Genomic DNA, 18,104 nt, shown 5'->3' with positions numbered 1-18,104 from the left:
AAAGATCTAAAACACATATTTAATAATAAAAACAAATACGTATTTTTCTATTTGACACTTGCTCTAATGATTTTTTGTTTAGTTAAATGCTTGCCATCTTAAGAGCTATGAACACTTCAAAAATGTTTTTATTAGGTCTGAGAAAATAATAGATTTCACTTAGTTCCTTCTCCTCCCAGGCCAGTTTCTTCTTAATAATTATTTTTATTGGTTGTCACTAAAATATATTGAATTCCCTTGGTTTACCTTTGAAATAGTTGTGATATTCCTTCTCAAGTGCTTATAGGAAGCATAAGAAGGATTTCTGTGCTACCATACTTGGTAGGAGTGTTATAAGTATATTGGAATTATAAGCTGTATAAATTACCATTGATTATTTTTTATTGATGAAATGAGAAAATATTAATATCAGATTTTTAAAACTACAGGTACTTGATTCTTTTTTAGGGTATTTGGGCAATTGGTATATGTACATTATTAAATGTATAACGCATTTTAAAAATTAAATACCAAGTTTGTAACATAGTTTAAATTTTATATATTTTTAAAAATTTGGTAATTATAGCAACCTCCTGTCTAGTGCTTGCTGTACACACCGTTTTCTTCACCCATTACTGAGCTTTTGAAACCACTTAATCACACACTGCGTTCCAATATCTGAGTTGCGTGAGGACTTTTTCATTTGTGTCCTTTAGGCACTCAAAGATTAATTGAATAAATAAATGTAATAGCTTTGACTTCAGAAGGAATTCTAAGCAAGGTCAGCTTGTTAATTTTTCTCACCTTATTACTTGCAGGTTTTGAATTAAAATATAAAAGTACACTGAGTGGGCACTGTGCTCCTGTTCTGGCTTGTGCTTTTTCTCATAATGGACAGCTGCTAGTCTCAGGGTAAGTTATTTAGTTTAATTTCTTTAAACCATTTTGATATGAAATAGAACAGGCATACAGAAAAGTACCTAACATATAAGAGAATAGCTTGATAAATTACTGTGATACAAACCTGTAACCACTACTCAGGTCAAGAAGCAGAACATTGCTGGTTCTGCTCCAGAAGTCCTCCCCTTCCAAGTGCCCTTTTCTGGTGACAGCACCTCAGGACATAAGCAATATTGTTTTTTTCTTTTAAACTGATTTAAAACAAATCATACAGTGTGAATTATTTTATGTCTGGCTTCTTTAACTCAATATTATGTTTGTGACATTCATATTTATGCATATAGCTGTGGCTTATTGATCTTCATTGCTGTGTAATGTTCCATTGCATGGATGTTATGTAATTTACTCATATTAATGTTGATGTGCATATGAATTATTTCCAGTTTGGGAGTATTAAGATAATAATTCTATGAGCATATCTGTATCTCCTGATGCTCATGATCATTGTTTCTGTAGGATAAATACATAGTAATGGAACTGATGGATCATAGAATAGTTGGATTTTCAACTTTAGCAGGTAATACCAAATTGTTTTCCAAGTGGTTGAATATACCTATAGCAGTGTTATTTCACTCCCTAGCCTATAGTTGGTATTGTGGGTCTTTTTAATTTTAACTATTCTGATGGGTGTGAAGTGTTCTTTTACTATGGTTTTAACTTGTATTTCTTCAAAATACTGAGGTTAGAATGTTTCAGAATTTTGCCTGTTCACGTTTCTTGCCCATTTTCTTCTGGATTATCTTTTTCTTATTTGTTGTTACACACACACACACACACACACACACACACACACATTCTTTCTGTATTTCTATATATGAGCCATTTATTGGTTATCTGTGTTGCAGATATCTTTTCCTATCCTGTGGATTTGCTTTTTTACAATTTATAATTCCAGTAATTATTTTCTTTATGTTCTGAGGTCATGAAGATATTTTCCTGTATTGCCTTCTAAAACTTTCTTCATTGTTCCTTCCTCAAATTTGATTTTTGTATATGATGTGTGATAGGAATCCAGTTTCATTTCTTTCCATATGGATGTCCAGTTGACCAGCACTATGTATTGAAAAACCCACTTGTCATGCTAACTTGTCAGAAATCATTGACCACATATGTGTGGGTCTGCTTCTCAGCCTGCTATTCTATTTTTCTCTTTATCTATCCTTGCTCTAATGCCAGTCTATCTTTCTAAGGCTTTACATTTTGGTTATTCTTGGTTTTTGACACTGCCATGTAAATTTTAGAATTAGCTTGTCAAATCACCTCTAATTCTCCCTGTTTGGATTTTGATTGGGATTACATTGAATCTGACAAATCTGGGGAGAGTTGATATTTTTATAATATTGAGTCTTCTAATAGATGAGGATGGAATATTTTTCCATTTGTTTTTATTTCTTTTAATAATTGTCTTCTATATAGATGTTTTCCTCATCTCTTATTACATTTATTTCTAGGTACTTAATTTTTTGTTGCTATTATAAAAGATGTGGCTAATATAGAGAAATATATATGGAAAGACTATGGGTTTCTCTATAAATATTCTAACTTTGGATTTTTTTATGTACAAAATTATATTACATGTTAATAATGATTGCTTTTTTCTCTTTCTTTTCAATCCTATACCTTAGATATCTTCTATGCCTTGCTGAACTAACACTACCAAGATAATGGAAATAGAGATAAAAGCCATTAGTGTCTGAATGACATTGTTTTACCTTTTTGAAGAATCTCTTCAATATCTTGGATTACCAGAAAATACATAGATTCTTGTATCTGCACCATACTTTCCATTAGCTTTAAGAGTGAGAATGGCATTGCACCTCATGGAGCAAAATATGGAAGAACTTCCCCTTCTATCTTTCTCCACATCTCTCCTCTCATAACTTTCCTCTAGCCCCTTAGAATCTGTCTTTTGTTCCACTCTACTTCTCTTGATCCAGCTAGACAAAATGAACATTATATGTATTAGTTCTTTATAATTCAAATAATGCTGCATTTTCCTATAAATTTTCAGTTCTTAGGATTCATTGGAAACCAGTTTTAAAATGTCCATCATTGTAGTAGTTTTAAGAGTTCAGTAAGTAACACCCTCTTCTTGAGTTGAAAACTAGTGAGAGAGAAATGCAGGACAGAGAGACTGGATAACTGTTAACAAGACTGTAGATCTGTACCTGACTTCCTCACTACCTGCTCTTGGGCATCATGGACCACTGCAGAGTTCCCATGCAGGAGCGTGTCAGAGAAAAGAGAAAATGTAGAAGGGCCTGAGCAACGTGACCCAGTGTCTTCCCCCCAATTTTTCAGTTATCTGGGTTTTTTTCTTTCCTGCTAAGAAGGAGAAGGAGGTCAAAATTTTTATTCCAGAAGGGATAGGAAGTAAATGTCCCCTTCTCTTCCCAATGCTTGTTTACTTTTTATCCATTTTATAAATGTGGATGATATATTGTCATGAATTAGGATTGTCATGAATAGTCATTAATTAGGAGTGGCTATAACAAACAACCCTCTCTTGCTCAGTAATGACTAGCATAAGAAGGCTTAAGATCACCTTTCCAAAACTGAAATCATCTTTTATTTTGTATCTCTTTACAACACTGTTAACACAATCCTATTGGAGAAGTTAGTTCATTAGTAGCTGAAAAGTACATGTTACAATTTGAATTATAGAAAGTTATTACACATTGCATTGCTTGAAATTAGATGTCTTGTGAAAGCTTTAGTGAAATTTGAATATCCATGCCATCTGCTTTTTTGCTTTTTTAAGGCTGAAATGGTTAGGCTATGTGTGTATTATAAATCAATTTTAATATATTCTTGGGAGATGATGTTCTAGGAAGTGTAAAATCAAAAAACGTAGGATTTAGGCTAACATAGAAATGAATTTTATTTAAAAATTTTTTTTTCCCATTACTATTTATTCCCCTTATACACCCCTTCCCTTGCAATCACTACACTGCTGCTGTCTGTCCATGTCCATGAGTCCTTTTTCCTTCCTGCTCAATCCCTCCACATGCTAACCTACCCCCAGACATTAACTGTCATCCTGCTCTCTATCTATGAGTCTGTCTCTACTTAGCTTGTTCAGCTTGTTCATGAAATCCCACATATAAGTGAAATCATATGGTATTTGTCTTTCTCTGATTGGCTTATTTCACTTAGTATAATGTTCTCTAGGTCCATTCATACTGTCACAAATGGTAAAATTTTCTTCCTTTATGACTGAGTAGTATTCCACTGTGTAAATGTCCCATAGTTGTTTCATCTACTCATCTACTTATGGACACCTGGGCTACTTCTATATCTTGGCAATTGTAAATAATGCTGCAATGAACATAGGGGTGCTTATGTTTTTTTGAATTAGTACTTTGGGTTCCTTCAGATATATTCCCAGAGTGGGATCACTGAGTCAAAAGACAGATCCATTTTTAATATTTTGAGGTATCTCCATACAGCTTTCTACAGTGGCTCTACCAGTCCTCATTCCCACCAACAGTGCAAAGGGGTTCCCCTCTCTCCAGCACTTGTTAATTGATTTATTGATGATGGCCATCCTGACAGGTGTGAGATGATATTTCATTGTGGTTTTAATTTGCATTTCTCTGATGATTAGTGATGCTGAGCATCTTTTCATATGTCTATTGGCCATCGGTATGTTCTCTTTGGAAAAGTGTCTCCTCAGATCCTTTGCCCATTTTTTAAATCAGATTTTTTTTTGATATTAAGTTATATGAATTTCTAATGTATTTTAGTATTAACCCCTTAATGGGTGTGTCATTTATGAATATCTTTTCCCATCCAGTAGGCTGTCTTTTTGTTTTGTTGATGGTTTCCTTTGCTGTGCAAAAACTTTTTAGTTTGATGTAGTTTCATTTGTTTTTTCCTTTTGTTTTCCTTGCCTGAGGAAACATATCCAAAAAATATATAGCTAAAAGTGATATCAAAGAATTACCTACCTATATTTTCTTCTAGGAGTTTTATGGTGTCAGGTCTTAATTCCAGTCTTTAAAATTTTGAGTTTATTCTTGTAGTTCATGTAAGAAAGTGATCCAGTTTTATTCTTTTTTATGTTCTGTCTGATTTCCCAGTACTACTTATTAAAGAGACTGTCTTTACCCTGTTGTATAGTCTTGTCTTCTTTCTCATAGATTAATTGGCCATGTAGGTGAGTTTATATCTGGGCTCTCTATTCTGTTTCATTGATCTCTGTGTCTGTTTTTATGCCAGTCGTCGGCAGCCGTCCGTCTCGAGAGACGATGGTGTAGCTTCTTCAGAGTCTATCTGCACCGCCAAGAATGGCTGTGCAGTCCGACTCGGGAGTGACATGGTATCTGTCTCCTCCCGTGTTGAATCGACATCTTGCGATGACGCTGAAGCTACAGAGCCTGGGCAGGGTAATATGGAGGGTCTGCTGTTGCCCATGCAGCAGACCCCCCCTCTCTTCGCAGCTGAAGGGTCCAAGGGAAAGACGGAGTCGATACAGCTTGGGTTCAGGTGCGCCGCAGGAGTTGCCGGTGTTGACTACAACGTCAAACCGCCTTAGGGACTCCGGCTCCGGATTTTCTGTCGGGGTTTACTCCCTTAGCCTTTCCCCTGAAGAGGTATGCCGCAAGGCAGCGGAGGTTTTTTGGAGTCAGAGTTTTCCTTCTCTGATGTACCCTGACTGGAAGATCGAACCAGCGACACTTAGCTCGCAGGCCGACGCTCAATCCACTGAGCTAAACCAGCCAGGGCAGTACCATGTTGATTACTATAATCTTGTAGTATAGTTGATACCAGGTAGCCTGATACTTCCAACTTTGTTCTTGTTTTTCATGATTGCTTTGGCATTTGGGGTCTTTTGTGGTTTCATATACATTTTAGGATTATTTGTTCTAGTTCTGTGAAAAATGATATTGGTATTTCTAAAGGATTGCATTGAATCTGTAGATTGCTTTGGGTAGTATGGATAACGTTAATTCTTCCTGTCCATGAGTATAGTATTTGTTCAGTCTTATTGCTTGCTATTCCCATAAGAACTCTTGTTTGTTGCCCAAATTTCTGTCTTTCCAATCATAAGATTACTAATGATGATCCAGCTTCTCAAGCAATATATAATTAGAATTAATTGATTTTAATTGTATAAGTGGTAGTCTCGGAAATTAGAATTTTCTTCTAGTTTTCTTTTTTAGGATGCTCAGAAATAATGGAGTTTTCTCTAAGAATTTTAGATATTCCAGCAATAATACTTTCTACCTTGTGGGATTTAAGACTAAATAAATGTGTCTATAAATTATGTCTGGCATGTACATATTCAAGTAATGTTAGCTACAAGTATGATTTCTTAATGTGTTTTGGCTGGAATTGAGCATTTAATGCTATAACTATGTTTTTCTGACATCCAGAATGCATTTATATGATTCCCACTCCCTTGTATTTTATTTCATATGTGAATTATAATTTATATGTAAATTATAATTTTCAAAAGTGAGTCACAATCAAGACATATACATTGACTAGTAATTAAGGCACAGCCATATCAATGATAAAGAACACTGCTATCTGAAACAAAAACCAAGTAGCAAGTAATAGCTTTTTCTTGTAGTGGTTTTTCCCTTTGAGTTACTAACTTAATGCGATTGCATCTTATTTATACACCACAAATGCTTATTCTCTTTATGACTTTATAGTATAAATAGCACATGCTAATGTTTAATAAAGTGTGTAATTTTCTGATAAATTTCATATATGACATGTAGTTTTTTGAATAAAAGTTCATTAATATGAAAGGTGCATTCTAAATGTTTGTATAATAATATTTCAGCCTTTCCTTAAAAAGTTATTTAATGAATTTAAAATACTAGTTAAATGAATGCTATACTTTGTTTTCTATAGAACTTTTCACTCCTTTTTTTTTTCTTTTAAAGATCAGTGGATAAGTCTGTAATAGTGTATGATATTGTAAGTATTTTATAATCTTGTGTGTGTGATCTGTGTAAAGTATATTTATTAGGCTACTGAACTTCAAGCTTAAGTTAGGCAAGATGAAAAATTGTATACCTTTTTTTTGTTTAGGGTGCCCAAGAATATAATATAAACATTTTCAGAAATGCTGAAATAGTTATACAATTAAGGTATTGGTTCTGGGAGAAGTCCTTAAATATTTTAATAATTATTTTAAGATGGACAGATTTTTAATCTCATCAAAGAAAATACAGATTTAAAGAGCACCAATATCCAAAATATCACTTTATATCAATTTTTCTTAAAGTTTTACACCAGGTTTTTGTAACAACAAAGGATGAATCCTTACCCCAGGATATGTGAAAGTGGCCTACCACTGTTAGAGCCCTAGCTAGATTTAGAGACCATTATAAGGAAGAGTAGGTTATAATGATTTTGAAAAAATGGGAATTTTGGGTAGAATCATGTGAATAAAGATCAGGTTGCATGAGTATGAAGAAAAGTGAACATTTTATGTATAGTGAAGATATAGTTAATGAAAATATTCTCCAAGAGGAGTCCATGTTGAGGAAAGACTTATAATGATCTAGTTCAGGCTGTAGTTGGTCAAAATGTAGTGGATCAAATCACTAAGAGTTCTGGCAGGAAATGGGAAAGAATGCTCAAATGAGGTAATATAGTTCCTTAAAAATTTTGATGAAATTGTCATGAGATTTTACATTTACAAAAACAATTATAACATTAAATTTTTCCATAAAATATGTATATGAGTCTGTTATATGCACCTATATGCTGGATGGCCAGCTACGTGTACTCAAAATCTAAGTGATTAATTTCTACTCATTGGCCCTGCAATGAGTACAAGTCAAATGCCATAGCAAAAATACAAATTATTTCATGTAATAGATGTTTAAGTTACTATTAGTAAGTTCAAACAAATCAGCAAAAATCAAGAGTACAAAAATAACTTCCATAAAAATTTCTAGGAAAGTGGTCATAGACAACAGTGCTGGTAATTAAGAAAAAGTGAAATAAGTACCTGATAATATTATCAGGTATAGATATTATTCTTTATTCATTGGTTGAAGTTTCAACCTATAATAGTGACTAATAATATTAAAATACATATAGTATATAAATTATGTCAAACAAATTTTTATTAGTAACTTGCGCCTGAGTAAATATAAAGCTTTTTGTTTTGTTTTGTTTTTTCTCCAGAATACTGAGACTATACTTCACACATTGACTCAGCATACCAGGTCTGAACTTAACCCCACTTTGTACTAATATAATTAAAAAATTAGTCTGAGGATATATAAGTGTTGTTTTTCTTAACTAGGTATGTCACAACTTGTGCCTTTGCACCCAATATTCTTTTACTTGCTACTGGTTCAATGGACAAAACAGTGAACATCTGGCAATTTGACCCAAAAACACTCTGCCAAGGTTAGTAAGGAAAACATATTTAACCCAGTTCAACCCCCTTGCTTTTCTCAATATAAAGTATACAACCTGTATTTAATATAATTTAAGAAGAATTTTAGAGGAGACAGTGTTAAAGTAGTTGACTATGTTAGGACTGTTGATAAATACTTTGGGTGCACATTCATGTATATCTCACTTCCCATAGCTTTGTAAGCTAATTATTTATACTCCATACTCATTTTTTCAGGTAAATGTAGCCTGTGAACAAAATGGAAATTATAGTTTTGTTTGTTTGTTTGTTTTATTTTTGGTCTCATCAAACAACATTGATGCATAATTTGAGGTTTTTAAAAAAATCACTGTCAGAATTAACCAAATAGCAGTTCTGATACGCAGCTGATAAAGCCAAAAAGAATTCCTCTGCTGATAAGAATTTTATATAGTAAAGAAAAATTTTCAGTAAAAAAAGTTACAAAAGAGTAGTATTTAATGTATTAAATACTACTTTTTTTTTTTCGCTGTTATTTTTTTTGTTGTTGTTGTTATTTTGGTTTTTCAATTACAGTTGTCCCCTTTTCCCCTAATTTCTCTCCCCCACCCAACCCACCCCCTCTCCCGCAATCATATCCCTCCCCGTTGTCCATGTCCATGAGTCTTTTATACAGGCTCTTTAATTAAACCCTTCCCTTACTTATCCCCCTTCTCTCCCTCTCCCCTCCCCCCTATTGACTGCTATTCTGCTCTTTGTTCTATTTAGTTCCTTTGTGTTGTTCTTTAGTTTCCTGTATTAGGTGATATCATATGGTATTTTTCTTTCTTTGCCTGGCTTATTTCACTAAGCATAATTCTCTCTAGTAATGTATTAAATACTACTTTAATTATACGTGCTATTTGATTTTCTGAAAAAAAAAATTTTTATTATTGTTCTATTACAGTTATCCCATTTTTCCCTCATTGCTCTCGCCTGTCCTGTCCACCCATGATTTTCTGATTTTTTTAAAAGGGATGTTAAAGTAGTAAAACAGATTTTAGGACAAAATGAGAATGTTTATAAAGGAAACCATTTTTATTTTGTTTTTATTTCACTTGCCTTTTTGTTTGTGGGGGGGTTTCATTTGTTTGTTTTTAAGCAAGGAGCACAGAGGAGCAACTGAAGCCTTTTACTGAAGATTGGTCTGAAGATGATGTCTCAACGTGGCTTTGTACACAAGATTTAAATGACCTTGTTGGTGTTTTCAAAGTGAATAACATTGATGGGAAAGAACTGTTGAATCTTACAAAAGAAAGTCTGGCTGATGATTTGAAAATTGGTAAGATTGGTGAAAGATTATGTCTTTGTATAGGACAATACATTTTTATTAGATTATGGCAGCGATTTTCAACTTTTTTCATCTCATGGCAATATAAACTAATTACTAAAGTTCTGTGGCACACCAAAAACTGTATTTTTTTTTTTGATCTGACAAAAAATAGGTATAATTTTGATTCAGTCACACTGGATGGCAGTTGTCATTTTTTTATTTGACAGCCTAAGGGAAAGAGGTCAGTGCTCCTGACTAAGCAGTCAGGTATTTCATGTTTTTAAATTTTTTGCAGCAGACTAGTTTGCCACAGCACACTGGTTGAAAATTGCTGGGTTATGGAAGATAAATGTTTAGGTAACTAAAGCCACCATTCAACTGTAATTTGGGGGGAGGGGTCCTGGGAGGAAAAGGTGAAGGGATTAAGCAAAAAGAACCCTATTTCATAGACAGAGAACAGTATGGGATTACCAGATGGAAAAGGGGGTGGGGAGGTAGGAGAGGGTAAATGGGGGATAAATGGTGATGGAAGGAGACTTGACTTGGGTTGCTGAACATACAATACAATGTACAGATGTTCTATTGTAGAATTATACCCCTGAAGCCTATATAATTTTATTAGCCAATGGCACCCCAATAAATTCAGTTTTAAAAAATATGGGTGCCATATGGCAGGGGAGTTGGAGGGGATGGGTAAAAATGTGAGAGGATTAAGAAGTACAAATTGGTAGTTACAGAATAGTCATGGGGGTGTAAAGTATAGTATAGGGAATAGAGTAGCCAAAGAACATATATGCATGACCCATGAATATGGACAATGGTGTGGGGATTACCTGAGGGAGTGGGAGGGGGTGTGGAGGGAGATAAGGGGGAAAATTTGGGACAACTGTAATAGCATAAACAATAAAATAAAAATATAAAAACATGTATTTTAAAATTTGAGATATAATATGATAAAAACTCACCTTTTTATAAATGGTTTTTAGTATCTTTACAGAGTTGTACAACTACCACCACTATCTAATTTCAAACATTTTCATTACTTCAAAAAGAAACTCCAGACCTATTATTAGTCACTCCTTATTCCCTTTCTTTCTAGTCCCTGGCAATCACTCATCTGCTTTCTGTCTCTAAGGATTTACCTATTCTTGACATTTTCTACAAATAGAATCATATAATACACAGCCTTTTGTGTCTGGCCTCTTTTAGCAGATTTTCAAGGTTTATCCTTGTTGTAGTATATGTTAGTAGGTCATTTCTTTTCATAACTGAATAGTATACTGTTATATAAATTTATCACTTTTTGCTCAGACATTCAACAGTGGTTGAATTTAGACTGTTTCAGTTTTTTAGCTATTATGAATAATGGTGCTAGGAACATTCATGCACAGGTTTCTGAGTGGGCACCTGTTTGCAATTTTCTTGCATGCATAATTAGGAATGGAATTGGTAGGTCTAATGGTAACTCTATGGTTACATTTGAGGCCTGCCCTGGCTGGTTTAGCTCAGTGGATTGAGCGTCGGCCTGCGAGCTAAGTGTCGCTGGTTCGATCTTCCAGTCAGGGTACATCAGAGAAGGAAAACTCTGACTCCAAAAAACCTCCGCTGCCTTGCGGCATACCTCTTCAGGGGAAAGGCTAAGGGAGTAAACCCCGACAGAAAATCCGGAGCCGGAGTCCCTAAGGCGGTTTGACGTTGTAGTCAACACCGGCAACTCCTGCGGCGCACCTGAAGCCAAGCTGTATTGACTCCGTCTTTCCCTTGGACCCTTCAGCTGCGAAGAGAGGGGGGGTCTGCTGCATGGGCAACAGCAGACCCTCCATATTACCCTGCCCAGGCTCTGTAGCTTCAGCGTCATCACAAGATGTCGATTCAACACGGGAGGAGACAGATACCATGTCACTCCCGAGTCGGACTGCACAGCCATTCTCGGCGGTGCAGATAGACTCTTAAGAAGCTACACCATCGTCTCTCGAGACGGACGGCTGCCGACGACGACATTTGAGGAACTGCCAGACTATTTGCCAAAGCAGCTGTGCAATTTTATTTACTTTCTTACTAGCAATGTATGTGGATTCCAGTTTTTCTGTATCATCGACACTTTTTTGCTTTTTAAATTATAGCCATCCTAATGGTTTCTCATTGTAGTTTTGATATGCATTTTCCTGATTATTATTGTGCTTGTTGACCATTGGTGTATCTTTGGAGAAATGTTGATTTAAAGCCTTTGCCCATATAAAAAACCAGGTTATCTTATTTTTGTTGAGTTGTTTATATATAAATTTGGATACTAGACTCTTATCAGATACATGATTTGTAAGTATTTTCTCCCTTTACTACATAAAAGTTTTAAATTTTGATGCAGTCCAGTTTATCTGTTTTTGTTCTCTTGTTGCATGTGCTGTAGGTGTAATATCTGAGGAGCCATTGCTTAATCCTATCTCAAAGATTTACGCTGATGTTTCCTTCTGTGACTTTTGTAGTTTTAGCTCTTAGATTTAGCTGTGTGATCAATATTTTACTTAATTTTTGTAAATGGTGTAAAGTAGGGGTCCAGCTTCATTCTTTTAGATGTGGATATTTAGTTGTCCTGGTACCATTTGTTGAAAAGTTGTTATTTCCCCCTTTGAATTATCTTGGTACCTTGTTAAAAATCAATTGACCATAAATGTCAGGGTTTATTTCTGTACTCTGAATTCTATTTCATTGATTTTTTTTGTCTATTATACTAGTACCACACTTTTAATTACTGTGGGTTTGTAGTAAGTTTTGAAACTGAAAAGTTTGTGTTCTCCATCTTTGTTTTTCAAGATTTGTTTTGCTACTCTGGGTACCTTGCATTTCCATATGAATTTTATGCAAAATTTTAATTTCTGCAAAAAAAAAAAATTCACTTGATATTCACAGGGATTATATTGAATTTGTAGATCAATTTGAGGATTATTGTCATCCTATCAATATTAAAATTCCCAATCCATAAGCACAGGATTTTTTTCTGTTCACTCAAGTCTTTAAAAAAATTTTTCAACAACTTCCTGTAATTTTCAGTGTTCAGGTCACTTTTACATGTAAAATTCAGTGGTTTTTAGTATGTACACCACTATCTAATTTCACAACATTTTGACCTCCTGAAAGAAACCCCGTATCTTCTTTTCCTAACCACTGGCAATGACTAATCTATTTTTTGTCTCTCTAGATTTACCTCTTTTTGACATTTCTTGTAAATGGAACGGTAAAATATGTGACCTCTTGTGTCTGGCTTCTCTTATTTATTTAACATAATGCTTTCAGTGTTTATCCATATTTTTGTGTGTATAAGTACTTCATTCCTTTTTATGGATGAATAGTACTTCATTGTATGGCTATGGCTATACCACATTTTGTTTATCCATTCATCACTTGATGGACATTTAGGTGGCTTTTCACATTTTTGGCTATTGTCAGTGATGCTGCTGTGAACATATATGTATGAGTTATGTGAATATATATTTTTATATAGCTTGGGTATATATAAATGTAGAGTTATATATACATTTAACATTTAACATTTTGAGGAACTGCCAGACTGTCTTTCAAAGCAGCTATACTATTTTTTTCAATCTCACCAGCAATATGTGAGGTTCCTAATTTCTTCATTTTTGTTAACTCCTACTATTACCTATCTTCCTGATTATTGCCATCCTAGCAGATGTGAAGTGGTATTTCATTATGGTTCTGACTTGCATTAACCTAATGACATGGAGCATATTTTCAAGTGCTTATTGGCCATTTGTATATCTTCCCTGGAGATATGTCTCTGAATCTTGGCCCTTTTTAAATTGGTTTATTTGTCTTTTTATTGTTGGGTTGTAAGAGTTGTTTATGTATTCTGGATACTAGATCTTTATCAAAAACAGTTTGAAGTCTTAGTGTCATGCTCTAATAAACATAATAACCAGACACTATAGACTCAATATCAATATACAATATTATCAGTATTCTATAGTAAAATCTTAATTAACCATAAAGCTTAAGAATAGGATATTCATAGTGAGATTTATTGTTAATCAAGAGTCAAATAACAATGTCTGTTATAGAAAACTATTTTAAAGTATAGTATTATACTTTCCTTACATATTAAAGATGGTATGTGAGCCTATTTAAATCTCTTGGAGGCTTATGACCATTTAAGAAGTTAACAGAATACTGATTTTATGAAAATACTTAGGGTTAGGTGGTTTAGTACCCAGGCCATACTGTGAGTTATCTTAAATAACTTACTTTACAATTTACTTTTTTTCCTGAAAGTAGGTAATACAATGTAGTTTTTTAAAATTCTGGTGAATTTAACATCTTCAGTAGTTTATTTCTCGTTAAAATCACAAAAAAAGTCTTAACAATACCTTCTAAGCAGGAACACTTGACAATGTAAAATAATTTCTGAGACTTCGAGCCAAGATGGAGGCCTAGACTGACACTCTCCGTCTCCCTCCACAACTAAGAAGGAATAAAACTACCGCAAAACCAGCAATAACCAGAAGTTCCAGAAAATAAATGGAAGTCCAACATATGAAGTTATAAAGAAGTGGTGCTCGTCCGAACAGGTAGGAGGGGCGAGGCTAGGGCAGAGAGGTCAAGTTGTGCTGGCGGCGGCAGCTGCAGTGACAAGTGGTGGGACTGCGGTAAGCATAGACACCCGTATTTAAGGGGAGGTGAGAAGCACCTGGGGAGCACCCCTGGCTGCAGACCAAACCTGTCAGCTCGTGATTCCAATGCCAGGGAAGGCAGACCCCCATTGCCTCAGACTGTGAGGCCCAGAAGGTGTGGGGATAGAGGAGGAGACTCCCCGTCTCTCAGCAGAGAGTGAACGCCAGGAATCCATCTTGGGCCCCCGCCCCCACACAAAAAGCCACAGCATGGTGAGAAGGGTCGGCCGGTAGTGACAAGTGCACAGGGCTCTGCCCCTAATAGCGTAGGAGGTGTAACAGCCCCGCCTAAGGAGGAAAGGTAAACAAACCTGTCAGGATGGCAGGGATAATGATAGAGATCCCAATCACGCAGCTGACCAGACAACAAATACATGATTTATCAAACCAGCAGATAGATAATCTTTCTGAGGCTTAGTTCAGAGCTATAGTTATAAGAGAGCTTACAGAACTAAAAGCGGAACTTAATCAAGACGGGGAAGGGATGAAGGCTAGTCCTGCTGCAATGAACAAAACCACATAAGAAATAAGTTGCGAGGGAAAGAAAACCAGGGATCAAATCAACAAATCGGAACACAGGGAAGGAACAAACAGTCAACCAGTGCAGAAAGAGGAAACAAAAAGTGAGGAAAATAAGGAGAGGCTCAGAAACCTCTGGGACAGCTATAAGCAAGCCAACATCCGAATTATAGGTTTGCCAAAAGGTAAAGAAGAACTAGAAATTGAAATTTTATGTGAAAAAAATAATGAAGCAGAACTTCCCTAACTTGGGGAAGGAAATAGACTTACAGGTCCAGGAAGCACAGAGAGCTCCAAATAAACTGGACCCAGGGAGAACCACACCAAGACACATTATAATCAAAATGTCAAAAATTAAGGAGAAAGAATCTTCAAAGCAGCAAGAGAGAAGAGGATTATGTACAAAAGGATCCCAATTAGACTGTCAGCTGATTTCTCAAAGGAGACTCTGCAGGCAAGAAGGGACTGGCAAGAAATATTCAAAGTAATGAAAATCAAAAACCTACAGCCACGATTACTCTGTCCAGCGAAGCTGTCATTCAGAATAAAAGGGCAGAGAAAGTGATTCCAGGATAAAGTAAAACTGAAGGAGTTCATTGGATCCAAACCACTAGTGATATGAGATGTTAAAGGGACTTACTTAAGAGAAGGAGAATTAAAACTATGAATATTAAAATGAAAACTGTATCACAAAAGCCAACAACAGAAGCTAGGGAATCGAAACAAAGGCAAACTAAGTAGGCAACGAGAGTGGAAAAAGAATAATAGGTATGGGGAACATATTGCGGGGAGGTCAACTGGGAAGGGGGAAGGGAGAAAGGGAGGGAGATGATACAGGAATTAAGAAGCATAGGGAGTGGAGTAGATAGGAAAATGTTGAGAAGAACTATATGCACAACCAACGGGCATGGACTAAGGCAGGGGGACAACTGGAGGGAGGGGTGTCACTGGGTGGAAGGAAGCAGAGGGAAAAGAAATTGGGACAACTGTAACAGCATAATCAAAACATTAAAAAGTAATTTTGGATATCAATGAACGTTGTTTGAAGACACAGGACAGGCATAGTAAAAATAATTAATAGTAATAGAATTCTATTCTGATAGCCAGATAAAGAATACGAAATTCTTACAGGACTCAATGACATGAAATAGTTTTTGAAGGATGAGTCTCAGGTTTAGAAGTTATTGAAATACATGGTGCTCTAACAGCTGAATTAGGAAAATCACTATTAGGACTGGAGACCAAAATGGTTGCACATTCTCTAGTAAATAAGGAATCTGCTTGTGTGTGTGTGTTTCAAAATTTGGAAAGTTAGCAAATTCAACAAATTAAACATAGAATAAATTAGTAAATAAATAGACTGGGACATTTATTTTTCACATCATTCTAAAGTATTTTAATGTTTTTGCAAAATTTTAAAGGATCAAGAGGCTAACTTTAATTTTCTACAAGTCCTATTTTAAGCTACAGTGAATTTCTTCATCTTGAATTTTAAGAGAAGCAGACTCTTTCTCAAAACAATAAATTGGAGTAATAGAGAATTGAAATTGGGCCTAGAAGAATAATGTGTTAAGAGGCAAACTGATGAGTATATGATTATACAAATTTTATTCTTTCAATGCATACTGTCTTACTTGCATTTGTTTTTGTGCTCCAACTGTTAAAGCAGTTTCTATGTCAATATGAACAAATAAGAATTTGCTTAACATTCATCATAAGGAAGTTGATTAACTGTGCAGTAAAGTATATTCAAGTGTTAGAGAACAAAGTAATGTATCGAATATGTTTGACACTTAAAATTGTTTTTAAGGAATCAAGCAGTCCATCAGATATTTTTTTCAGTGAACCTTTTATAAATACACAATAACGTAACTTTCTGTAAACTTGAGTATCTGTTGGAATCCAGTATTTTAACCTAGGATAATAGTCATTTTTATAGGATTGTGTTAATGAAACCAAGGGTACAACTGACATACAGTTTTAGGTAGGAAATAACTCTATATCTAGTGCCACCTTTGTATAAGGAATGTCCAGAGAGAAATTACAGGTGCAAGAGATCCTTGACATTGAGAGAGATATGTCTTAAGACATTTGAGTCCACAAATTTGTGAACTCTGCTATAGCATTTAATATCTCATTCAAAAGGCATGAAGTATGAAAAGTGAAGTGCAAGAAAGTCCTCTATGATGCTAGTCGCCTACATGACTTGCTTCTGCACATTGGCCTCAGTTTATGTCTGGGCCTCAGGAATATTGTCAAATGCTACATATCTTCGAGTTTGGAATTGCTCTAGATGATATAATATAGAAACTTGGAATGACAAATGCCAAGAAACTATGGTATATCTTGCCAGTCCTTACACTTAATATTCAGATACGTTCCTAATTGGAAATGAGGTTGTTTTTTTGAAGGGTTTCCCTTTACTTTTCTGCTCTTGTGTGTATAAGAAACTATAAAAGCACATAAGAGATGTTGTCATTTTCTAATTTGAAAATTATATCCAATTATATTAAATGATTTTTCAAACTTTATACATCCGCTGTCTTAACATCATCAGATTTTGAAAGTTTCACATTTCAATTCCTAGTAATACAGTACTGTCATATATAGATTTTTACTTGTTGCCTAACTGCATGTGTTGACTAATAGAACAATTACCACTTTTTTCTTTGTTCATGATTAAAGTGAAGGAGTCTCTTCAAATCTAGTTACTATGGGCTGATTTGCTATTGGAGTGGGCATAACCATTCCAGTTCAGCTGCTGTTCTTAAATTACCCAAACCACCCCTATCCCACCCCCCACCCCGCCCGCCTTCCAGGGAGTACTTGTTAGGTCTTCTTTCCTCAGGCCCATAAGGCATCCTGTTGCTTCCTTTCACAGACATGTCAACTTCAGGTCTGTAGGATGTGTGGTCACCTACTTATGCTAGTGTGGGGTTCATGAGGATACCTTGCTACCTTATTTTGTTGGAAATATCTGTGGATTTTGATTTTCCTGTCTAGTTTTCTGTTTTTATGTGAGGATTCAGAGAAATTAAAAAGCTGTACTGTTCCCCACCACCTTCTCCTCTAAGTCCTTTTAAAAATCCCTACTATACTTATAGCCATGTTTCTCTTTTCTTTCTGATTATAGTTTTTAGGTTTACTTGTTTTCTCTTGATCACTCAGAAGTTTGTGTTTTTTTCAATTAATTTTAAAGAATCCAAAGTAGTTTAAGAAAAAAATTTTTTTTCTGAGAAACTTGCTTTTGTTCTGTTCTCTTGGGTGCTGAAGAGGTGGTTGAGTCGATGACCAGCCT

General features: G+C 35.1%; 1 protein-coding gene across 9 annotated transcripts in view; it reads left to right on the top strand.

Annotated features, from left to right (window-relative positions):
- The window catches only part of LOC150022090 (WD repeat, SAM and U-box domain-containing protein 1), a 429,825-nt gene that overhangs the window by 380,579 nt on the left and 31,142 nt on the right, over positions 1 to 18,104 (top strand). For 8 of the 9 annotated variants that reach the window (XM_090280155.1, XM_090280147.1, XM_090280141.1 and 5 more), the window contains 5 exons: positions 798 to 891; positions 6,840 to 6,873; positions 8,095 to 8,135; positions 8,216 to 8,322; positions 9,432 to 9,611. In XM_090280155.1, coding sequence (XP_090136281.1) covers positions 798 to 891; positions 6,840 to 6,873; positions 8,095 to 8,135; positions 8,216 to 8,322; positions 9,432 to 9,611 — 456 coding nt within the window. The remainder of the gene's footprint in view (positions 1 to 797; positions 892 to 6,839; positions 6,874 to 8,094; positions 8,136 to 8,215; positions 8,323 to 9,431; positions 9,612 to 18,104) is intronic. The other variant, XM_090280139.1, reaches the window with a different exon arrangement.

This window comes from Furipterus horrens, unplaced genomic scaffold (genome assembly GCF_987537825.1).
Source record: "Furipterus horrens unplaced genomic scaffold, mFurHor1.1.pri manual_scaffold_1, whole genome shotgun sequence".
Taxonomy (NCBI): domain Eukaryota; kingdom Metazoa; phylum Chordata; class Mammalia; order Chiroptera; family Furipteridae; genus Furipterus; species Furipterus horrens.
Note: the sequence above shows the minus strand (reverse complement) of the source record. Positions and strands in the feature narration are given on the sequence as shown.